At 63.4% G+C, this 23002-nt stretch overlaps 4 protein-coding genes across 12 annotated transcripts; 2 read left to right on the plus strand and 2 right to left on the minus strand.

Annotated features, from left to right (window-relative positions):
• The first annotated feature begins 280 nt into the window (after positions 1-280).
• ALDOA (aldolase, fructose-bisphosphate A) lies at positions 281-5692 on the plus strand. 7 transcript variants are annotated; one of them, XM_070063726.1, is made up of 9 exons: positions 281-435; positions 2853-3012; positions 3175-3304; positions 3391-3602; positions 3998-4052; positions 4195-4355; positions 4662-4745; positions 4849-5023; positions 5178-5692. In XM_070063726.1, the coding sequence occupies exons 2-9, from the start codon at positions 2866-2868 to the stop codon at positions 5471-5473; spliced, it is 1260 nt and encodes a 419-aa protein (XP_069919827.1). In that variant the 5' UTR covers positions 281-435; positions 2853-2865; the 3' UTR covers positions 5474-5692.
• Positions 5693-7542: 1850 nt separating this feature from the next.
• Positions 7543-14493, plus strand: PPP4C (protein phosphatase 4 catalytic subunit; the record flags this gene model as incomplete). Its single annotated transcript, NM_001082323.1, is given in 9 exon segments — positions 7543-7609; positions 7836-8004; positions 11741-11792; positions 12180-12230; positions 12416-12517; positions 12969-13142; positions 13229-13355; positions 13808-13997; positions 14075-14493. Coding segments are annotated over 8 exon segments (924 nt in total). The 3' UTR covers positions 14205-14493.
• A 217-nt stretch (positions 14494-14710) lies between these two features.
• TBX6 (T-box transcription factor 6) lies at positions 14711-19465 on the minus strand. Of its 2 annotated transcripts, XM_002711872.5 has the most exons (8): positions 18439-19465; positions 18120-18354; positions 17116-17383; positions 16884-17030; positions 16733-16803; positions 15677-15750; positions 15421-15604; positions 14711-15337 (listed from the first exon to the last, which is right to left on the minus strand). In XM_002711872.5, exons 1-8 carry the CDS (start codon positions 18554-18556, stop codon positions 15124-15126), a joined length of 1311 nt encoding a protein of 436 aa, XP_002711918.1. In that variant the 5' UTR covers positions 18557-19465; the 3' UTR covers positions 14711-15123. The 2 variants fall into 2 exon arrangements, with proteins under 2 accessions (XP_002711918.1, XP_008256166.1); XM_008257944.4 differs by having other exon boundaries at positions 15421-15750.
• A 142-nt stretch (positions 19466-19607) lies between these two features.
• YPEL3 (yippee like 3) lies at positions 19608-22846 on the minus strand. Of its 2 annotated transcripts, none has more exons than XM_002711873.5 (5): positions 22661-22846; positions 21796-21978; positions 21650-21693; positions 21314-21422; positions 19608-20083 (listed from the first exon to the last, which is right to left on the minus strand). In XM_002711873.5, exons 2-5 carry the CDS (start codon positions 21910-21912, stop codon positions 19994-19996), a joined length of 360 nt encoding a protein of 119 aa, XP_002711919.3. In that variant the 5' UTR covers positions 21913-21978; positions 22661-22846; the 3' UTR covers positions 19608-19993. The 2 variants fall into 2 exon arrangements, with proteins under 2 accessions (XP_002711919.3, XP_069920988.1); XM_070064887.1 differs by having other exon boundaries at positions 22508-22668.
• Positions 22847-23002: the final 156 nt, after the last annotated feature.

The following is a 23002-nucleotide window of genomic DNA, read 5'->3' on the forward strand; positions in this document are numbered from 1 at the left end:
TGCAGCTCCATTGCAGGGCCAGGAGAGGGGCTCCACTGCCTCCTCTTCCCTTCCCCAAGTACACTGGAACGTTTGAAGGTGAGGGTGGGGGGCACAGCTCACCAGATTCTGGGGGGAGCTTGGGCCTTGGGTCAGGATGTAGGGGTGCCCCAACCACACCCTGTCCACCCACTCTTGGTTATTTTAGGAGTGCAGTGCCTGCATCTGCTCTCCCTCTTAAAAAAAAAAAAAAAACAACCAGGCGGCACCATCAAGGCCCTGAGTTGGGGGAGGAGGGGGAGCAGAGGAGGAGCCAGCAGGAGGCGCGGGAGCTCGCAGGACCCGAGTCCCCTACCCCTTTGCTTCCCCCACAGATTGCAGCCCATAGACGGGTTTCTCTAGACGAAGAGGAGCCTCAGCCTGGACTCGCAAGGAGGAACCTTCCTCTAAGTGCCAGTGAGTAGGCGGGGAGCCCCTCCCCCAGGACAGACCCAAGGCTTCCTCCTCCTTCCCCCACGCTGGGCCCCAAGCTGGCGTGAATGTCAGGGGCTTCAGGTTTCCCTAAATATAGGTCCCTGCCGGGGGATCCGTGGCGGGGAAAGGGCAGGGGTCACGGGAGAAGGTCGGGGACATTAGTTCGGGGGAGGGCAGGAGCCGCCTTATAACCCAGCCCCGGTACGACTCGCTCACTCGCTGCTGACCAGGCTCTGCCGGCTCCTACAGCCTCGCCGCAGGTGGGCCGCTAGCCGGGGACGGAGCGGGCTGGGGGGCTGGGCCGAGGGGGTCCGGATGAGGAGGGGAGACCTGGCCCTGGCCGGGAGGAAGAAGCTGGGGAAATATCTGGGAAGCGAATCAGCTCGGGGACGGAGTTTACTTTGGAGAAAGGATTCGGGCCCCAGGGACTGTGGTGCTCGCATTCCCGACACTTGCTTGGGCCGGTCGGTTTCCGCGCAGCCTGGTTTAGAGTGGCCACCCCCGACTAGGCGGCGGTCGGCGGCCGCCCCAGGCGGGGAGCGCGTGCGCAGGCGCGGGCCAGGTTGGCCCTCCCCGCCCGGGAGCTAACCCCGACACCGAGGCCGGGGAGGTCTCGCTCGGGTGCGAACCCCCGCACGGAAGCCAGGAGGCCTCACCCGGCCAGGGCCAGGCACGAGTGGACAGAGGCCTCGCCTCCGAGCCCTGCCAGCCCTCCGCGCCCTCTTGCGCGCCCCGCGCATCCACCCGGCGCCCTGGCCTCCGCCTCTCTCAAGCCCGGGCCTGCGGCCTGGAGGGATGGGCCCCGCGCCCAGAGGCAGGCCCACCACGCCGACCTCTCCCTTTGCTGGCTGTGACACACGCCGCCACCGCGCGGGCCGGAAGCGGGGCTGTCCGCGGCCGCCGGCCTGGTCCGGGTCTTGCACCCGCTTTTCCCCTGCTCCCCACCCCCGATCGCCTGGGTGCCAGAATTCCGGCTGAGTCACGGCGCCCCGGAACGTGCCAGGCTGGGGGAGGGGGACACAGCGGGGGGGGGGGAGGGCCCTGGCGACCCGCGGGATGTGGCCCGAGTCACGTCCGACGGGGGCGGGGGAAGCGTCGGCTCCGGCCGCCGGGGCCCCACCCACCCACCTAAGCGCCGCCTCCCGGCCTCGCGGCTCGGAGGTGGCCTCCCACACGGTTCCTCTCCTGCAATTGGACGCCTCCTGCCCCCTCCGCAGAGGAAAAACCCGGCGGACGGTGGCGCGGTGCCTTTAAAAGGCAGGGGCCCCTCCCGGCGCCCGCCCCCTGCCCCGCCCCCTCGGGAGCTGAATAGGCCGCGTTCCTCTCGGAACGCGCCGCAGTAGCGGGTCCTGGTGACGACCGCCGCATTCGCTCCCCCGGCCCCTCGCCAGCCCGCCGCCCGCCGCCGCTGCAGCCCGCCCAGACCCACCCTCCCGGGCCAGGTGAGCGCCCCACGCCAGGGCCGGGAACCGTGGAGGGTCCCGGGACAGGGACGGGTCGGCAGGGAGCCCCCATCCGCGCCCCTCCCCGGCATCTCCCCAGTGCCAGCCCCCGACACACGCGCGCGCGCTCCCAGCCCCGACTCCCCCAGTCCTCTCCAGCTCGAGCTCCCTCGATTTGCTGCGCAACGCGGCAGCTCCGCGCGCTGAGTCATGGCGGGGGAGGAAGCAGGACGGGAAGGAGGCTCAACGCCCTCCCTGATTCTTGCAGGGACCCCGGCTGCAAAGGATTAGGGCTCCTTTGCCTCTCCGGGGGTCCCCAAAGGCAGCGAGGGGTGGAGGGCAGCTCTTACTCTCGCCTCAGGGTTCCCGCAGGTGAGGTGTTGTTTCCAGCCGAGAGGTAGGGCGCCCCAGCTAGGAGGGGAAACCCCTTAGCCCGGCTTGATGACCCATTAACACTTTGCTATCTTTCCTTATCGGGTGACCTTGATTCTGAGCCTGGAACAGCTGCCGCAGCCGAGCGAACAGACGGGAGCATTTTTCAGGGAAAGGGGTGGGGCGCTTGTCGGCTCCTCCACGCACTCTTTCCCTGTATGAGCAGTGAGAAGGGCAAACCTTACCCCTTCCCTGTACCCCGGGCTGGGCTCGCTCTGCGGCTCTTTGCTGGGCCTCCGATCACCTTCCTACCTCCCTCCCCCACCCTTTTCCTAATCCCCGCCCCCCATCCTGGGGGGAACAGCCTGACCTTGGGACGTCCTTGAAGCACTGGAGCCTGGGTCAGTCCTGGGACCTCGGGAGGATCCGAAGCAAAGCCCAGATGGCAGTCGAAGATCTGGGTTTAATCTCAGATCTGGCCCCTGGGTCGAAGCACAGAACTTTTCCCTTCTCTGAGGGGGTGGGGTCCTCTGCCCTGCCCAGGCCCTTGAAACTCTAAAATACTCTGGTTCAATTTGTTTCTAGGCAAGGTGACCCCATGGCAAAGCGCAAGCCAGATGGGTCCAGCTTCAACATGACCCGCCTGTCCCTGGCTCTGGCTTTTTCCTTTCCCCCGGGTGCCAGTGGGCAACCCCACCCTCAGCCTCAGCTGGGCAACACCCAGCAACAGACAGAGTTAGGACAGGTACAGGCGGCAGGCTGGGGACAGGAAGTACCCCAGGACCTGCCGGGTGTGGGGCAGGGGAGGTAGGGAACGTTTGCCCTGACCTCCAGGCAAGGGGGCCCCGCTCACTGGCAGCCCGTGGGAAGGCTCAGCTCACCGGTCCTGCCTGCCTGTCTTACCCAGGAACTTGCTACCAGCACCATGCCTCACTCCCATCCAGCGCTGACCCCGGAGCAGAAGAAGGAGCTGTCCGACATCGCCCACCGCATTGTGGCTCCGGGCAAGGGCATCCTGGCTGCAGATGAGTCCACCGGTGCGCTGTGGTACGGGAGGAGGGCCCAAGGCCGAGAGCGTGGTGGGCTGATGCCCTCATTGTCCCCGTGTGATGCCCTTCCCCAGGGAGCATCGCCAAGAGGCTGCAGTCCATCGGCACCGAGAACACGGAAGAGAACCGGCGTTTCTACCGCCAGCTGCTGCTGACCGCGGATGACCGCGTGAACCCCTGCATCGGGGGCGTCATCCTCTTCCACGAGACCCTCTACCAGAAGGCGGACGATGGGCGTCCCTTCCCGCAAGTTATCAAGTCCAAGGGCGGTGTTGTGGGCATCAAGGTGAGGGCGCGCAGGATCTGGGAGAACGCAGTCCGTACAGGCAGGGTGTGCATCCCGGCTGGGGAGCCTGGCAGACCGGGGCGGAGTCTGCAGTGGACCGTGCCTGCTGGACGTGTTTCACCCTCAGGGGTCCAAGCAGGGTACTGGTCTTTGGTTTGCTCACAGTTAGCCAGTGCCAGAGCTCCGGTCTCCTAATAATAGACAATCCAGTTAGCATGCATTTCCCGTTCCAGCACATCCCGCCTCCCCGGACTGCGTGGTGGTATTAGGTGACGATGTTTGCAAGCCCTGAGATGCCGCTGCAGAGGTTGACCTGAACTTGGGGGAGCAGAGGAACTGGGACTAGTTTATCTCCCTTGTCTCATGTCATTGCCCTCCCACCCCCATCCCAATAGGTAGACAAGGGCGTGGTACCTCTGGCAGGAACTAATGGCGAGACCACCACCCAAGGTGAGACCTGCTTGGCTCCCTCCCCTGCTAGCCCAGCCCCCTAGCTTGGTTGCCCCTCTTGGGTGTGGACAGGGTCCAGTACGTAGGAGCCGCATATCCCTCCCCTCAACAGCTTGCCCTGATGGCTCTGTCTCCCCTTCAGGGTTGGATGGGCTGTCTGAGCGCTGTGCCCAGTACAAGAAAGATGGAGCCGACTTCGCCAAGTGGCGTTGCGTGCTGAAGATTGGGGAACACACCCCCTCAGCCCTCGCCATCATGGAGAATGCCAACGTCCTGGCCCGTTACGCCAGCATCTGCCAGCAGGTGGGCTACCTCCCACCTCCCTTGGGCTCCCCTGGCAGCTCTCTTGGCCATGCTTCTGCCAGGATGTCCTCCCCCCCCCCCAAAGCAGCTCCTGCTGAGACTCGCCAGGCATCACACCTGTTCCGGCGCAGATGTTCCGGGGGCGCTGTGAGGCAGAGGGCAGAGGAGCGGGGGTGGCGTGGGTGGATCTGTAATCCACCGAGGGCTTGAGTCCCTGTCCTCCCCGAGATCGGATGTAGCCGGGGAGAGCTGTCTGGAGAGCTTGCGTTAGGAGGCCTCACCCTGTCCCTCCCCTGCCCCCTACAGAATGGCATTGTGCCCATTGTGGAGCCCGAAATCCTCCCCGATGGGGACCACGACCTGAAGCGCTGCCAGTATGTCACTGAGAAGGTAAGTGAGCCTGGGTGGCCAGCACTGGGCAGCCGGGGCTTGGGGCCCTGGGGCTGACCCCTGTCCTCTATCCCACGCCCGTTTCGGCCCTGTGCTGCTCTAGGTGCTGGCCGCCGTCTACAAGGCTCTGAGTGATCACCACATCTACCTGGAAGGCACCTTGCTGAAGCCCAACATGGTAACCCCTGGCCATGCCTGCACCCAGAAGTATTCTCACGAGGAGATTGCCATGGCAACCGTCACAGCGCTGCGCCGCACGGTGCCCCCCGCTGTCACTGGTGAGGCCTGCACCCCCCAACCTTGGTCTCTGGGAGATAGATGATGAACTGTTGCCATACCCTTGAAGCCGTTTGGTTCGATTTCCAGAAGCTTCCAGTAAATGGGTCTCTGACAGTAGCTTCCCCCTCCTGCCCCATTTCACCTGTTCTACAGGAGTTACCTTCCTGTCTGGAGGTCAGAGTGAGGAGGAGGCATCCATCAACCTCAACGCCATCAACAAGTGCCCTCTGCTGAAGCCGTGGGCCCTGACCTTCTCCTACGGCCGTGCCCTGCAGGCCTCGGCTCTGAAGGCCTGGGGTGGGAAGAAGGAGAACCTGAAGGCTGCCCAGGAGGAGTACGTGAAGCGGGCCCTGGCCAACAGCCTCGCCTGCCAAGGGAAGTACACCCCGAGTGGTCAGGCCGGGGCCGCGGCCAGCGAGTCCCTCTTCATCTCTAACCACGCCTACTAAGTGGAGGTGTTCTAAGGCCGCCCCCTCAACACTCCAGGCTCCAGCACCGGCCCCCCTACACACACACTCGCTCTTGAAGAGGGAGCCTTCTTGGGGGTTCCAGGCTGTGTTTCCCACCACTCTTGCCTCCCTCGTGACTTTGGTGTGTGGTATTGTCTGTGTACGCTATAACTCCATCACTTTCCAGCCCACTGCCAATAAACAGCTATTTAAGGGGGAGTCGGCTGTCTGTGCTTATGCTGTCTGTCTTGGGCAAGGAAGCGCTCACTGGCCGATGGAAGGGCCTAAAGAGTGACCTTGTGTTGGTGTTCCTCGGGCAGGAAAGGGCTGAAGGGAGCGGGGGGGGACCTGCCTGCTGTTATACTTGCACACATACTTCAAGAAAAGCAGAACAGGCGAAATTTTCTTCTAGCAGCCAGACTCCGCCCCTTCTAACAGCACCTGATAGAGGCTCCCAAGCCTCACTTTTAGGCCCAGAACTCCAGGGTGCAGAAGGCCCCTGTGATCAAAATAACCCATGGTAAAAGTTGACCTACCCTGAGTGCTAGGAGCCAGGCCTGGGATAGGTAGCCTCTGAGCAGGTGCTGTCATTCCCAGTTTATGTTGAAGACTGTCTTCCACTGCTTCTTGGTGAAGACAGGAATATTTAATGCATTCATCGGCTCCATCTATACACCTGGCTTTACGTTTCCTCACCTTAAAGATGGGATTAGAAACCGCTTTTTAGTTCCCCCTGGGCTACATAGAATCTCACACACACACACACCCCCCCCCAAGAACCTGGAGTCCTCTCTAGCATCCCGCTGTGTGCAGATACACACAGTTCAATGGCGGCGCTCAGGTTCCGAGTTAACAGACCTCTCTGTAACTGCTGTATTCCATGGAGCCAGAAGAATAAGCTGGATGCGTCCTCCTATACCAGGCCTGGAGCCCTTCCCCACTCACCCAGCGCAGCAGTAGCTACACAGGGTCTTAGCCATCGCAGATCTCGGCCATGAGTAGGAAGCGTGCTACATCTGCTGTTTGCCAGATGGTCCTCTACCGCTTCACCTCTAGGCTTTCCACTGCAAGCTACCCTCGTACACACACACACACACACACACAACCTAGATCTTTCTAATCGCTGTACCTACAGACTCCTTGCAATGATCCACCTAGAACGCACCTAGGACCTTCCAGAAGTTTAAAAACTCAGTTCCTCTTTTCTCAAAATGGAGCATCATTTACTAGAAAAACTAAAAAAAAAAAAAAAGCTTCTGCCTGCCCCCCCCCCCCAAGAAACGGGAAGCAGGATTTTAAAAAAATGCCAGTTTGAGTAGTTTGAGAATTTCGTGACCATCTGATAGAAATGAATTCACAACTTTCCTGAGTTCAGATTTCAACTGGGATCCAAGTCCCAAGTTTCTAGCTATGTAACCATGAGCCAGTTCCCTCTGCTTACAAAAAAGGGGGGATAAAACTTGGAGGCAATGGAAAACCACGGTTTCGGGGGGGCCATTCTGGAATAAAGTCATTCCTGGCTCGATGTGGGAAAGGAGTCCTTTTCTGCCTCTCACTTCGGAACTAGTCCATGGCGAGGGTTTTCTCCGGAGCCTCGGGACGAGACCTGGACTGGGATTCCCCGCCATCCACTGCACAAGGACTTGTGTACATGCATCGCCTGGGCCAGGCTAAGCGCTGGGGGCTGCCATGGCGAACAAGGCTGAGATCTCTCAAAGACTGGTGCGGGAGGCAGACTAACACGCGCCAACAAAACTGCAACACAAAGTTTCAAGGCGGGGCCCCCAGCTCAGCTTCAATTTATTCCCCTTGCTCAAAGGAGGTGGGTCTAAGGGCGACGGGTCGGGGTCTCGGCCAACGCCTCCCATTGGCAAGCGAGGTTCGGAGCGCACAGTCACTTCCGGCTACCGTCGCCAACTTCCGGTTCCTTCGCCTCCTTCCGGTTCTTCGGCTCGAGGGGTGGTGCTGAGGGCGCGGCGAGGGGGGGCGTGTATGACGTCACATCCGGCGTGCGACGGAACTGGCCGCCCTATGCTTCCGCGGCGGGGCCGGAAGTAGAAGCGGCGGTGGCGGCGGCCCAAAAGCGAAGGGAAGGAGGCTGGGAGCCCGAGAGCCGAAGCCGGAGTCGCAGCGGCGGTAATAGTCTGAGAGCCCTCTAGGCCACCGTCCTTAGCGCGGGGCCGCGGGGTTCGACGGGAGTTGGCGAGAGTGAGGCCAGGGCGGTGGGACGCTGGGGGTCCGGCGGCCGCCGTGAGGGGAGGTGGGGTGGGGGGGTGCCGGCCTGCCCCAGAATCGAGTCCCCCCTCCCCTCCGCGCCCGGTACGGACACTCTGATCCGCGGGCTTGTCTTCGCCTTTCCCAGGAGACCCCTGTGCGGCGCGGAGGGGGCGGCGGCCCCGACTCTGACGCGCGCCAGGGGGGGGTGTGTGGGCCATGGCGGAGATCAGCGACCTGGACCGGCAGATCGAGCAACTGCGACGCTGCGAGCTCATCAAAGAGAGCGAAGTCAAGGCCCTGTGCGCCAAGGCCAGGTGAGCCCCGTGGGTCCCGGGGAATGGAGGCGCGGCCGCCAGAACTTGTCTCACCCTGGAAGCGTTCCCAAGAGAGGAGGAGCCGGCCGGCCCGGAGAAGTGACACCTGATCGCGTCCGTTGGTGTGTTTCCGGTGGACCGGGACAGACAGACGCTACTTAGGAAAGTCTAGGGGGCGGCAGAGCGGGCCGGGTGGGGTGGGGGTGGGCACGGTAAAGCTCCCTGTGAGAGCGTCAGCAAGGGCCAAGGTTCAAGACTGCAAAGCTGTGTAGACTTTGTGACTTGTGAAGTCCTTTCATCCCAGCTGCACGCCTTAAAGGGGGCGGGGGTGAACCTGTCCCCATGCCCCAGGTGAGGACTCTTAGCCAGAGTTGGCAGCAGTAACGAGTGGAGTGGCGTGTGGAGCCAGGTCCTGCCCCGTGTCGGGCCCTGACTCGGGAAGGTGGAAGCGGATCGGGGAGGGGGAGCCCGAGAAATTGTAGCAGATGAGCCGGAGTCGGGGTCAGCCGGCGCCACAGGAGCTGCGAGCCCCTCCCGCCCCCCCCCCCGCACTTCTCTAGGAAGTGGGGGCGCTGTCCCGGGTTTGGAGCTATGAGGGCTCTGGGTTTGAATCTGAGCCTGGCCGCTCCCCAGCAGTGTTGGTGGTGGCGAGTGAGGTGTCCCGAGATTGATTTTCGTCGCCTGTGAAGGGAGGTTTTGGGGTCTCATGGGGTGGTTGTGAAGATTCCGTGAGTTGGTGCGGGAGGGGGCATAGCACGAGGTTCTCGCCGGTCGCTAGGGGTTGTCATTGTTACTGCTTTGGAAGAGGGTGGTGGCCATGGCCGTGGCGGGCTGAGGCTTTTAGGAGGAGGTCGGCCTGGCAGGACAAAGCTGATGTGGCTGACGTGGCACGGCCAGAGAGGAAAGAGGGCCCTGTGTAGGGTGACGGTAGAAACGGAGGTGGGTGGGCGACAGGGAAAGACCTGTGGTTTCCACCAAGTGGACCGTGTGGGAGACACGGGCAGAGTCGCTCTGTTTATTGAATAGTGGGCCTCTACTGGCCGGGAAACAGCCGTCACCCCCCCCTCTCCCGGCAGGTCATTGGCTCCCCTGTGGAGAACAGGAAACCGGGACTCCTAGAGACCTGGCGACTTGATGGAGAGCACCCCGTGGGGAAGAGGCGTAGCTGGGCTCTGAACCTGCGGCCGTTGGGCCGTGTGCTCGGCCCTGTCCCCGGCACCGGCAGACTCCACAGCCAGCGCGGCTGTTGGTTGGGTGCGCGGCCAGGCCCCTTGTAGATGCCCGTCTGTGGCTCCTCTGTTTTGCTAGCTGGTGGAAGTCTCTTAGCAGCCCAGCCCCATGGAGTGTTTGTAGTTTTCCCTTCTCCCTTGGTCCTAATTGGCATTTTTAGGAACTTAATCCACGGGCTGCCTGGTTCTGAGTTCCCCCACAGGGCCGGGCCAGCGTGGCAGCCATGTGAGCTGTGTGGTGGTGCGCTGGGCTTTTCTAGTCACCGCAGAGGCTGTGCTTTGTCCCATCGCTCCTTGCTGCGGCGCTGTAGAGCAGGCAGGGCCCAGAGGAGGCGGAGAGGAGACGGCCTGCAGGAGCTGTCTCGCCCAGCATCACACGGGTCTTTACCGTGGGCATGGTAGCCGGGCAGACATGTGGGAGTGTGGGGCAGCAGGGAGCCATAGAGGGCCGAGGGGGTCCTGCCCCTAGTTGACACTGGCGTGGATCCCGGTGGAGGCAGTGGTATGGAGAGCTTTGGCCAGCCGGAAAGTCGCCGCAAGTCTAATCCCTGGAACACCTGCAGAGCCTGAGCCAAGATTCCTTCTGGTAAAAATAGTAGCGACTTAGAAGAGCAGAGCTTTGGAATCAGGCGGTCTGCAGTGGCCTCAGCCTCGTAGCCTGTAAGCAGTATGACTCTAGTCAAGTCTGCCTCGCTGGGGCGTGTTTTTAAAAATTATTTATTTGAAAGAGTTGGAGGGAGAGAGGAAAAGATTCCATCTGCTGGTTCACTCCCCAAATGGCCGCAACAGCTGGGGCTGGGCCAGCCAAAGCCCGGAGCATCTTCCAGGTCTCCCACGTGGGTGGCGGGGGTGCAGGTATTTGGGCCGCCATCTGCTTTTCCCAGGCCATGAGCAAGGAGCTGGTTCAGAAGTGGAGCAGCTGGAACTCAAACCGGGGCCCGTATGCAATGCTGGTGCCTCGGGCAGTGGCTGTGCCACAGTGCCCGCCTCCTTCTGTGAGGTTTTTTATTTTTATATTTGAAAGGCAAAGTTACAGAGAGGGAGGGAGAAAGAGTGACATCTTCCACCCGCTAGTTCACTCCCCAAATGGCCACAGCAGCTGCAGCTGGGCCAATCCAGAGTCAGGAGCTTCTTCCTGGTCTCCCCCATGGGTACAGGGACCCAAGGACTTGGGCCATCTTCCGTGGCTTTCCCAGGCACCTAAGCAGGGAGCTGGATGGGAAGTGGAGCAGCTGGGACTGGAACCGGCGCCCATATGGGACGCCTGTGCCGCAGGCGGCGACTACCCGCAGTGCCCGTGTGTGGGGCGTTGAGAGCACTGTGAGGCTCAGATGGGATTCTGCATCCTCAGGGACAGGTCCTGACCCGGTGGTGGGTTCCTGAAGGTGATGCTGACGGGCTGAAGCAGAGCAGTTGCGAGTGACGACGGGGCTGCGGGTGACAGCTGGGTCGGCCCCGGGCCCTTACTCCTAGACCGTCCTGGCCCGCGGTGGGGGCTTTGCAAACAGGAGCCGTTTCCGTGACCTGCCTGGGGTCGGGTTTGGACTCAGTCTGAGTTCCAGCTCAGTCCCTCCCCAGCTCTGTGACCTTGACCCTGCCGCTGTGCTCTGAGCTTTGCTTTGTTGCTCCCTCAGACGAGGATGAAAGAACCTTCCCGGTCTGTCGGCAAGGCCTTTGGAAGCTGCCGGTGCGGAAGGGTGCTCCCCACGGGGTGCAGTGCAGTTGGGGGAGCCCGGTGCTGCCGGTGCTCCCCCTTCTCAGAAGGACCTCCCTCAGGCCGAGTTCCTGCACCCTGAGCTGCGGGCACTCAGTCCCACGTGGAGCACAGCAAGGGGTGGGCAGGGGTCTGGGGCCCCCAGAGGCTGGGGACAGACTGCCCTGGTCAGCTCCCGGCTGTGTGACTGTGGCCGCGCCGGCAGCCTCCGGTTCTTCAGGCTGACTGCACGGGCAGTCCTCAGCGTGCCTGCCTTTGAGCGCCCTGGGTCAGCGGTAGAGCAGCCAGGATTTGAACCAGCATTGCAGGCGGGGCTTAGCCCGCTGTACCACAGCGCCGGCCCCTAAGTGTCCTTACCTCTCGGTCATGCGGGCGCGGGGTGCAGTGCAAGGAGAGAGAAGTCCTGGCTGACCCCAAGTGAATGCTGAAAGCAGCGCTGTGAGGGTGCTGCGGGCCCGGCCCTTGGCTGTGGGTCCGGGAGAAGGGCCCGTGACTGGGGCGGCGGGCCAGGCCTTGGCCAGGGAACAGTCTAGGGGCTCTGCTGTGGCGGGCAGGGCATGCCGGGTACGTAGCTGCTGGCTTGAGAGGAGAGCTGGCCTTTGTCCTCTTGGCCCCAAGGAGCCGGGGAGGGGTGCTGAGCAGCAGGGGCTGGGGCGGCCTGTTGGGAGAACTGCACCCTCACTCCTGCTCTCTGGAGGTTCAAGGACCCCCTCATATCCCCCTCCCCCCAAAAAAAGGTCGGGCATTGGGCTGGGCTGGCCTGCCTGTGGTGACCCTGGTCTTCTGTCTCCAGAGAGATCTTGGTAGAGGAGAGCAACGTGCAGAGGGTGGACTCGCCGGTCACCGTGAGTACCGTGTGTCCCTCCCTGGCACCGCCTCGCCTCGGGGGAATGGGTGGATGGGGAGGGTCTTGGGATTTGTTGGAGGGGGTGCTCTTGGCCAGGGCAGAAGGACTCTTGGTGAGTGATTGTGGGTGCCTTGGTGGGAGAAGGTGCAAAGGGGCGGGCCCTCCAGGAGCCGCAGAGCCCGCGCTCTGGCTCTTGCCCACGGAAGAGTTGGCACTGTGTGGGATGCCAGTAACGCCTGCCCGGGCTGGCTCGGGGCGGGAGAGTAGACTCTTGGCCCGGGGTTGGGACAGGCCTCTAGAAATGGCGAGAGTTTCGGAGTAGAGCCCCTGGGGACAGAGGCTTTACCCCGGAGAGTGAGGGCCACCCCGCCTTCCTGCTTCCCAGGTGTGTGGTGACATTCATGGACAATTCTATGACCTCAAGGAGCTGTTCAGAGTGAGTGTGGGGGAGCATGCCTGCGGCGGGGTGGGGGATGGCCGGAAGACCCCCGCACTTGAGAGCAGAAGCCACTCACGTGGTGCGTGGGGTGGTCATGGAGAGGCCTCAGCAGGATGGGAACATGGGCCAGCAAAGTGGTGGGGGCTGCTTCAGGGCCCAGCAGCGCCTTGTCCCTCCCCCAGGTGGGTGGCGATGTCCCCGAGACCAACTACCTCTTCATGGGGGACTTTGTGGACCGTGGGTTCTACAGCGTCGAGACGTTCCTCCTGCTGCTCGCACTGAAGGTGGGCGCCCCTGGGTCTGGCCTGGCACCCTGTCCCCACCCTCATCTTGCACTCCCTTCGCCCTGCCATGGAGTTGTGCCATGGGCTGATTGCGCTTGGTGAGGTGGTCAGACACGGTTGCCTTGACTTAGGGGCACCTGGCAGCCCCTGAGGGGGAGGCTGGCAGGGAGGGAGGAGGCCCGGGGTTCAGAGGTGGCAGCTGTGGAGGATGGGTGGGTGTGGTTTCCCCTAGTTGGGGGTGGGGCTGGAGAGGGCAGAGGGCCTTGCCTGTCCTGCTAGGGACTGGGATCGAGTCTGGTGGGTGCGGGAGGCAGGTGGCCATGGGGTCCAGGCGAGAAAGGACAGGAGTGTGGGCCGGGGCAGCGGCTCTGAGGACGGAGTGGCACTAGCCAGTGCATGGAGATGGGCGGGACAGTCTAGACTGCAGCGCCGGCTGGCCGGCTGCCCCCAGGTTCGCTATCCTGACCGCATCACTCTGATCCGGGGCAACCACGAGAGCCGGCAGATCACCCAGGTCTACGGCTTCTACGATGAGTGCCTGCGCAAGTACGGCTCGGTGACCGTGTGGCGCTACTGCACCGAGATCTTCGACTACCTCAGCCTGTCGGCCATCATCGACGGCAAGGTGGGCCGCGGGCGGGCAGCCTCCGAGCCGTGGGGCGGGGCGGGCGGGGCCGGGCACCTGCCTCCCTTCCCTCTGTCTCCCCCCAGATCTTCTGCGTGCACGGGGGCCTCTCCCCCTCCATCCAGACGCTGGACCAGATCAGGACGATTGACCGGAAGCAAGAGGTGCCGCACGACGGCCCCATGTGCGACCTCCTCTGGTCGGATCCCGAAGGTGAGGGCAGGCGCGGGGTGGCCCGGCTTGCTGAGAGTGGCGCAAGCCATGGCCTTGAGGGGGAGGGGAGGTCGGGGTGGGGGGGTGGGACCCAGCTGGTCTACGCTGCCATTCGTCCTTGCCTGCGGGCTGCTCAGGACAGTCCCTGGCTTCCGTGTCGCCGCTCCCCCAGACCGCCCCGTCACAGCACAGGTGACTTCATGCCCCAGCGTGGCTGTTACAAGCACCTGTGTGGTCATTAGGAGTCGGAGGTGGTCCCAGCCATCGGGCCTGCCTTCTCTCGGGGAGCTCACCTGCTCTAAAACGTGCTGTCCCCTCCCAAGAGCCCCAGAACATGCGCAGTCCCCGTGCTCTTGTCCGTCGGGCCGCTAGTTGGTTGTGGGAGGGGAAGAGCCGTCCGCCTCCTGGAGCAGGTAGCCAAGAAGCCTTAAGGCCCCCTCTCCCCCGCCCAGACACGACAGGCTGGGGCGTGAGTCCCCGCGGGGCCGGCTACCTTTTTGGCAGTGATGTGGTGGCTCAGTTCAACGCGGCCAACGACATTGACATGATCTGCCGCGCCCACCAACTGGTGATGGAGGGTTACAAGTGGCATTTCAACGAGACGGTGCTCACCGTGTGGTCGGCGCCCAACTACTGCTACCGGTGAGCCGCCCGGCCGGGGGCGGGGGGGCAGAGGGGGCCTGCGGCTGAGCCGTCCCTGACCCTGCTGCCCCGTGCAGCTGTGGGAACGTGGCAGCCATCCTGGAGCTGGACGAGCATCTGCAGAAGGACTTCATCATCTTCGAGGCCGCTCCCCAGGAGACCCGGGGCATCCCCTCCAAGAAGCCCGTGGCCGACTACTTCCTGTGACCCCGGCCCGCGGACCACTGTGACTCTGCCCTCTTCCCCAGGTGGAGGCTGGGCAAGGGGGGGCGCCCAGCTCTGCTCCCCCCACCCCGAGGGCGCTCGGAGGGTGAGGACTTCGTGGAGAGGTTGGAGCCTAGCGCCACGCTCCCTCTCTTCTCCCCACTTGAACCATGAAGTTTCCAGTAATTTTTTTGTTTTCTTTTTTTCCTTTTTTTTTTTTTTTGGTTGGTTTTTAGATAAACGTTTTGAGGAAAAAAAAAAGAAAAAAATTCTAATAAAAGAGGAAAAATGGTCTTTGGGTTGGTGTCGCACTCGATAGGGGACAAGCAGGGATGCCTGGGACAGGGGGTGGGCGTCAGGAGCTGCGCCACCCGTGCCCCCGCGTCCTCCTGCACCAGGGCCACGAAGCTCAGGACTCCAGGTCCAAGTCCCAGCCTGGTCTCCCCACCAAACCTTGGTTCCCCCAGCCCGCCCAGGCCAGACGCCTCAGCCCAACGGGAACTGCGCACGGGTGTCTTCTGCGTTTTATTAACAAAAATAACTCTGCTCCTGAGAACAAACCGGCGAGGCGGGCACCAGTGGCCGGGGTAGCACTTGCCCAGGTGGGCCGCCCGGGAGGTGGGGGTGCAGGTCTGCGGCCCCATTTGGCCAGGCAGAGCCTCCCTCCATTCACACCGAGGTGAGAGCCGGGAAGGGGAAGCTGGCCCCAGCTGGACTCCCAGCAGCCTGGCCTGGGCTTTGAAGCCAGTGGTGGGTGGGAGTGAAAATCAAAGTGTGAAGTGGGGGGGCAGGGGCGAGGCCCAAGGCAGCCATTTGGTGTGGGGGGTGGGGCCAGCAGAACGAGGGGGCTGAAGGGCTGGGGGAAGGGCCTGGAGGTTTGTGGTAGATTGGGGGGGGGGGTGGCGAGGGGCCCAGCAGTGGCTCAGTACATGGGCTTGGAGCCCACATCCAGGTAACTCCCAGGCCCAGGGTATGGTAGGGGGAAGGGGCCCCCTTGGAGGAAGTGTGGGGCAAAGGATGCAGCAGGTGGGGCCGCTGGGTACCCTGAGCCCCCTGGCCCGGGCTGCAGCTCCAGAAAGGCTGCGGAGTAGGGTGCTGGGCGCCCAGAGTCTGGAGCCTCAGGGAAGCTGGGGTTCCTGGAGCGGGGAGAGCGGTGTCACAACAGGAGAGGCCGGGCGGGGCAGCCGCGCCCTGCGCCCTGCGCCCTGGTCCCACTCACCTGCTGGGGAGGTGCCCCGAGGCCCCATGGAAGGCTGCAGGGTGCAGGAGGTAGGCCTCGGCGCTGGGGCCGCCGCATGGCGGAGCTGGGGCAGGCGCAGCTTCCCGGGGCGCCGGGGCCTGCTCCGCCTCCGACTCACGAGCGTCCCCACCCAGGGTGGAGTCGCAGGGACCCCCTGGCATATCTGGGGGGCAGATGGCACAGATCAGGGTAGGGATGGTCAGGGTTGCAGCCCCGACACTGGAACAACGCTCACCTGCACTTCCGTAGGCCTCGGTGCCGCCCGACTCCGGGCCCCGAAGTTTCCTCTTCACACGGGCATCCCGCTCCCTGGGGAATGGCGGTGATGATGATGGTAATGATGATGATGATGACGGTGATGATGGCAATAACGGGACTTACAGGTGCCGAGCCTTTTGCCCTGCCAGGACCCACCCCAGCAGGTAGGCGCTGTTGCTATACCCATTTGACAGATGACACTGACGACCAGACTATTAAGTGACGGGAAAACAGCAGAGCTGGGATTTTATTCCTGACTTCCTAGTGCTTTCCCGCTGGACTTGGAGTCAACAGAAACGCTTTCCCACACCGCCAAGCCGGCGTGTGGTCTGGGTCCAGCCTCTCCGGAATCCTCCGGCCCCCTTTCACCTGCTGAAGAGTAACTTCCTCCAGGGAGTCCTTGCTGGCCTCCTGCGGCGCCACACGCCCTCCCTCACAACAGCCACCAGTTACACTTCATCCGGGGCCTTTCAGGGGCCTTTCAGTTAGCGTCTGCCTCTTGGGCAGAATGGCAGCTCCCTCAGGGCGGGGGCCGGCATGGAGGCCTCTCAGAACAGAAGCCCTTCCTAACCTCTCTAGCCGGCAGGCGGGCTCCCCATCACCTCCCTGACTCGCTCTACTCTGGCTGCACCATAGGTGTGGTCCCACCTCAGGGCCTTTGCACACGCTGTTCCCACTCCAGCACGCTTTATCCCAGGTCCCCTTCGTCCTCCCGGCCTTCTCTGTGACCTCGCCCCAGCCCACGGGGCCTTCATTCGCCCCGTGCTTTAACTCACGCCCCTTTAGAACTCACCCCTAATAGGATATTCGCCTCTTGGGTTTACGTGTCTATTTGTACAGCAGTTCCCATGAAGGCAGGGGCGTTGGCTTGCTTTATTTCCTGGTCCCCACGGGCCCAGAACCCTGCCTGCAGCCCCTACTAAAGGATTTGTTGACTCACCGAGTAAATCAATGTTTACCTACCATGGTGTACCTGGCACAGGGCAGCACTAAAGAACACTCGCGGAATGAATGGAGGGTGAACAATGCCCACCTCTTACAGTTTCTGCCGTTCTCCCGGAAGCCTTTGGCAAAGGGATTGGCTGCGATCTTCAGCTGTGTGATCTGCGGGTGCGCAGCCAGGCTCAGAGCGGGGCGGGGCGGGGCTGGGCGTCCCCCCCCCCCCCGCCCGGGCAGAGACTCACCCGTGGGTTCTGGTAGGCTGTCACGGAGATGAACGTGGTCTCGGGGAAGCGGAAGGAGGCCACGCCGCCCCAGTGTTGGCTGCACAGCTGGGCGGCCCGCACCAGGTGGATGCGTGGCTGGTACTTGTGCATGGAGTGCAGGATGAGCTGGGAGAGAGGAGATGGGGAGTGACTCCCTGCTCCGGGCCCCAGCCCCAACCCCTGTCCCTGGGTCGCCGGCCCCGGGGCTCACGTGGCCATGCGGGTCCAGTGTGCTGTTGGTGAGCTTGACGCGATGGAAGGACACGGGCTGCCTCATCCAGTGAGCCCCCGTGGCAGGAGAGTCCGGGTGGATGTAGACCCGGTCAGGTAGGCGGGGCTCCGCCTTGCCGCTGGGCTCCCAGCGCCGGCCCTGCCAGCGGTAGCGAGCCCCGTCCACTGGCACCACGTCCAGAAGGAACAGGTAGCGGGCCTCGGGGTCCAGGCCGGTGACCGACACTCGGCAAGCAGGAAACATGCGCCTGCAAAGGGGGTGGGGTGGGGTCGGGGGAGAGGCCTAGAGCTACCCACTGGCCAGACGTGGGCACGGCACCAGCAGGGGGTCTTGGCCACGGGCTCCCCACGTTCTGCCAGGAAAGGTCCAACGTCCAGGGAGGGCAGAATCTTGGACTTGAAAGGCTGTCTTGTCCCGTTACTCGGATCGGGGAAGACGACAGCACAGGGGCTGCGAGCAGCCCTCTCATTCCTTTTGCAGACACAATGCTGATGATTCCTGCGGTCCTGCCATGCTTGGGGGCAGAGGCCGTGGCTTGCAAGGGCCTGAGCTCCTGCCCACTTCCACATGGGCCACACACACTGCCCGCCATCACCCCAATTCCTGGCCAGATTTCCCTGATGCCAGTCGATGCCGGCTGGCCCTTGACCCCTGTCATCGTCTGAACACTGACACACTAACCTATATCCCAGCCGGACCGGCCCAGACTGACCCCATGACCCTTGCCGAAGACGGGTACCTATACCCAGGCACGGACTCCGTAGGCTAACCTTTGACCTTTGTGACAAAATGACTCCCCAGTTCCAGCCACGGAGCAACCCCTGCCCGTCCCGGGGCACAGACCCCAGATTTGGGCAAAGCGCTAGCCCCAGAGGAAACACCCCCAACCCAGCCCATCCCCAGGAACTCTGCTTTTCCCAGGAGACAGCCCCTCTGCCCCACCCAGCTGCCCCCCGAGACCCTCTGCGCCCAGCAACCCTCACCTGCCCGCTTTGGTGATGATCATTTCTGTTCCCACGGAGCTGAACTCCTTCCACAGCTCCTGGTTCTCCAAGCTCAGGCTGACCCCGGGGAGCAAGTGAGGAGCCTCCGGGGCTGGTGGGGCCGGCTCAGTGCCCAGCGCCGGGGGCAGAAGGGGCAGAGGTGGGGGCGCCGCCAGGGTTCGAGGAGCAGCCTCAATCCCAGAGAGGAAGCAATCCAGTTTGGGGGTGTCCAGATCTGCAGGGGTGGCAAGCATGAGGAGCCAGTCCAGGGCCACAGCCCCGCCCCCTGCTGAGGGACCACGGGTCTCCGCGCTCTCACCCGGGTAGCGGTAGCCCTCTGCCAGGGCAGGGGGGAAGCTGGAGTCGGCCCCGGGCTGCGGGGGCCCCAGGCGGTAGCCAGGCCCCAGCGAGGGGTACAACTCTCTGGGATGGTACATGCTGTAGTCCTGGCGTCTTCAGGTCAAGCTGCCTAGAGTCCCCTGGTGCTGATGTCCCCTTTATAGCTCACAGCTCAGCCCCTTCCAGACCCAGCATCACAGCCCCTCCCCTCCCTGGGGCCCTGGAGTTGGGCTGGGGTGGAGACCCCTGGGGCCTCGAAGGGGGTCCAAGACAGGGGCCGGATACCTGGGTACCCACCCCTCCCCCTCCCAGCCCCCGGCGGCTTCATTAGCCCCGACCCCCTGCCCCCTCATTACATAATTAACTCCTCGGCCGGCCTGATTGATCCCCGGGGCTGGGACAGGGACGCAGTTTGGCGCTTCCGGCCAGCTGGTCCCCGTTCCCACGGGGGGAGCCCCGGCTAGGGATAAGCCGTGGGGGGCGGGGCCTGGGCTCGGGGCCGGCGCCCCAGGCCTTCTGGCAGGTGACCCTCCCCCGCCTGCTACACTTGAGGGTCCAGCCTGGGAGAGGGCGGCTCAACTAAAGTGCAGCTTGGAAGGCGCGACCTGAGCCGACTACCGCGGGGCCCCGGAGACTCCTCGAGGAGTCCGCAAGCGACGCCCGACCCCTGGAGTGCGCCCTGGTTTTCCATTCTGGAAAAAAACAACCCCGGCCAAGTCCCAGACGGCAACAGGTTCTCAGCCCTACGACGCCTCACGTCTAGCTCCGAGGTTTCCCAGAAAGGCCCGCGCCCGGGAACCCTCGGAACTACACTTCCCAGCACGCCGCGCGCCGGAACTAATACGAAGAACGTGGACCGACTGCCCCAGGGCCGCTGGGAGTTGTAGTCGGGCAGCGAGGCTGGGCGAGGCCGGCGGCGCAGTTGCTTTCCCAAGGAGCTGCCCCTAGGCGGCGGCCAAACCTCAAAGCCAGGAAGATACTCGGAGGTCAAGGCCTAGGGATCCAGAGAGGGCTGGAGGATCTCCGGCGGCAGTGAAGCCCGCCCTGGTTCCCAGAGACCCAGCCGGGACGGTTGTGCCCAGCCCGGGGCCCGCTGGGTCTCAGAAAGTTGCAGAGCACCCCCGCCCTGGAGTCCACGTGAGCCCGGGCCTGCCTGCACGCCATTGCTTTATTGTATACAAACGCTACAGAACGAGGGACACAGACGTACGTGGGGCAGGAGAGGCCAGGTGGGAGGAGGACAAGTTCACAGGGCAGGCGGTGCCCGGGGGCGGAGAGCACAGCGCACGGGCCATAGCCACGGGGCGGGCAGGACGGGGAGGGGTGAAAAATGAGATCCAAGCCAGCCAGATCGCAGGTCTCCCCCCCCACCCCCAAGGTCACAGTGCATGCAATAAAGTATATATGTACAGGGGCTGGATCCTTCCTCCGCGAGAGCCCCGCGGGTCCAGAGCTCTCCCTTCCGGCGGAGCGAAGCCAGCGGCGCCCCCTGGCGGCCAGGCCGGGCGGGCGCCACCATGCGTCCGGAGCAGCGGTCAGTCCCAGCCGTTGTCTTTGATCATGTGGTTGAGCTCAATGATGTACTTCCCCTCTTTGTACTTCTGGCTGCTCTCGAAGGCCTGTTCCTGCAAGGAGGGGCGGAGCTGTCATCGCCGGAGCAAGGGCCTTCCCGAGAGGGCCTGGGGAAGCGGGAAATGGCGGGGGGCCGTGCTCCTCACCCACAGGGAGTGGAGGGAACCCTCTGAAACACGGGTACTTTTGCAGTACTAACGACAGCTCCAACTGCGAGGACTCAAAAGCGTCTGAAACATCCCACAGTCCAGGCCTTGCACACCGGTGACCCTACAGACCTGCCTGCACGTGGCTTTTGTTCAGACATCAGAAAGCTTAATAAAAATAACTTTAAAAAAATGCTAAAATATAGGCGGGCCGTGGTCACTGCAGCTCGCCCCCAGTCTTGCTACCCGCCCCATCCCAAGCCCTAGGAGCCGTGTCTTTGGCAGCGATCCACTGTATCTGCTTTGGCCTTGCAAGCACTTGCGGTTGACTTCGGGACTAGGCCGCTTCTTTACCTTACAGAGACTCAGAGAGGCCAAGCCACCTGTCCAGAGACACACAGCAACACTAGGGCAGGACTGGGCTGGCTGTCTCTGCCTGGGGCACTCGCCCCGCAGCCTGAGCAATCCTGCCCCCTGCATCTTCCTTTGCTACTTCTTATCTGATCCCTGTGACAACCCTGAGTGCCAGGTGGTGGCTTTGCCTTTCAGGGCAGATAAGGAAGTGAGACTTGCGGTGGTGAAATCAGATCCCGGACAGCTGCAGTGGCAAGGCCGGCAGTGGAAAAGGGAGACCCAGGGACCCTAGCTCCACGGGCCCGTGAGGTCTGGGGGCAGTTTCTCTGACCCTCTGAACCACAACGAAAGCTGGCAGCCAGGGGTTTGCAGTGAAAATAAATAAATAAAACCCACAAGGGTTCTGGTCCTTACTCTGTTACTTACCAGCTGTGTGAGCTTGGGCAAGTGCCTTAACATCTCTGGGCCTCCCTGTTTTCTACAGTGACGCTAATAAGAGAGTCCATCTGTAGGGTGGTTGTAATGACTGAATGAGATAATACATGCTAAGCACACAAGCATTCAGTAAATGGTAACCTTGGTTAGGTCCTCGTCTCTGAAATGGGGATGCTGTTGGCGCCTGTGAAGGAACGGAGGCGTCAAGAGAGCAGTTGCTGCAGGATGGCGAGAGGGCAACGTGGTCCCGGGAGGGAGGAACAGCTGTGATTGGCTGGGCCAGGCCCAAGCGCAGGGGAGGGGCCGAGGCCAGGCCAGCCTGGGGTGGGTGGGGGCTCAGCGACTCACATATTTCCAGCCCAGAGTGGTCTTGCAATTCTCGCAGTGGATATCGGCGACGGCATGGAGACCTGTGAGTAACACCCGCTCCTCGGCTGGCCCGCAGCCCACATTCACCCTGCAGGGACAAAGGGACGGTCCCAGGGAGGGTCTCGCCATCACAGACCACCCCCACTCCCACCCCCACCAAGCTTGCATCCACAGTGCCCTCAGCATCCAACAGGAGGGTGATCACGGCTTCCTGCCCGAAGCAGGGGATGCTGGGAGTCTCAGTATGATGGGGGGTCACAGGTCACCACAGAGGTCAGGGGTCGGGGTCGGAAGGGAGGGAGGCCCCATACTCACACAGAATTGAAGAGGTAGGCACGCCCCTGACTGCCCTGAAAGGACTACAGGTGGAAAAGGGAGGGGTCAAGCCTGTGGGGCCGGCGGGGTGGCCGCCAGGCAGCCCCTCCAGCCTCCACTTCCGGCTCCGGCTGTGGCCTGGTTACCTTGGAGATGAGGTCGTCGTGGTTGGCCAGGTGAGCGCGGCAGTGGGCACAGCTATACCTCCGGTGACAATCATCCAAGTAGGCCTGAAACGTCTTGGGCTTGGAAATCCGCACCATGGCGGGGGCCAGGGGCAGTGGCCCCACGCGGGGAGCGGCCCACGGGGAGCAGAGGGAGCCCAGTGCCTGTGTGGAGAGAGCAGGTGGGCTGTCAAGTCTCGGGCACGGCCCAGAGCCCTGGAGACTTCTGCCACACTTGGCTGCTCCCTCCCTTTCCCCAGAGCCAGCAGCCCTCTCGGGGACGCGAGCCGGCTCCGTTTTGACTCACTGAGAAGGCCTCAGCTTGTTGCATCAACAGGGAAACTGAGGCTAGGAGGAGCCCAAGGTGAGTCACTCACCTGCCCGGGGCCTCGCCTCTGCTGACCTGGCAGCTGAAGCCAGAGGAGGGGACCTTAGAGTGGCTGCGCCGTCAGCCCCCAGTTCTGCGGGAGCGTGGGGAAGGGGGTGGCCGTCCCAGAACGGGAGGGTCCCTGGGGCCTGGCCTGGGCCACGGGAGGGGCTGCGCTGGAGTTTAAGAAGTTCACCTGGGAGAGGGTCTCTCATCTGGGAGAGGCTAGAGGCCTCGGCGGACGGTGGAGACTCAGCTGGGAGGGGAGGGCTCTTACCTGGGGGCCCTGAGCGCGCATCTGTTACCTGCACCGTCGCAGAGCCTTACCTGAGACCCCGGGGCTCACCTGGGACCCGGGCAAGTGGGGAGTGGGCGCCGCGGGGGGGAGAGGGGGTGGTGGTGGCGGCGGCGGAAGGGGACAGTCCTCGCTGGCGGGGCGGGGGCGCGGGGCGCCGCGCAGCCCTGACGCTGCGGGCTCACCTCGTCTGGGCGCGCGGGGGCCCGGTCCGCCGGGGGTGGCCTGGCCTGGGAGTGGGGGGCGCTCCTGGTGGGCGCCGTCACCCCCCCGCCCCGGCCCGGGTTCGCAATCGCCAGGACTTGTTTACACCGAGACCAGCTGCTGCCGCCGCTGCGGCGGGAGGGGGAGGGGCCGGCCTCCCGTCCCGGCGGCCGCCGTGGCCAATCGGCGTGCGGCATGCAAATAAGGGGGCGCGTCACACGGCGGCCGCCCTTCCCCCTGCGGCCGCCGGCTCCGGCCCGCCCGGAAATGCGGCTGCGGCCCTCGGCCCGGCGAGGCGGCCCGCGGCGGGGCCCTGCGGGGCG

Source organism: Oryctolagus cuniculus, chromosome 19 (assembly GCF_964237555.1).
Source record: "Oryctolagus cuniculus chromosome 19, mOryCun1.1, whole genome shotgun sequence".
Classification (NCBI taxonomy): domain Eukaryota; kingdom Metazoa; phylum Chordata; class Mammalia; order Lagomorpha; family Leporidae; genus Oryctolagus; species Oryctolagus cuniculus.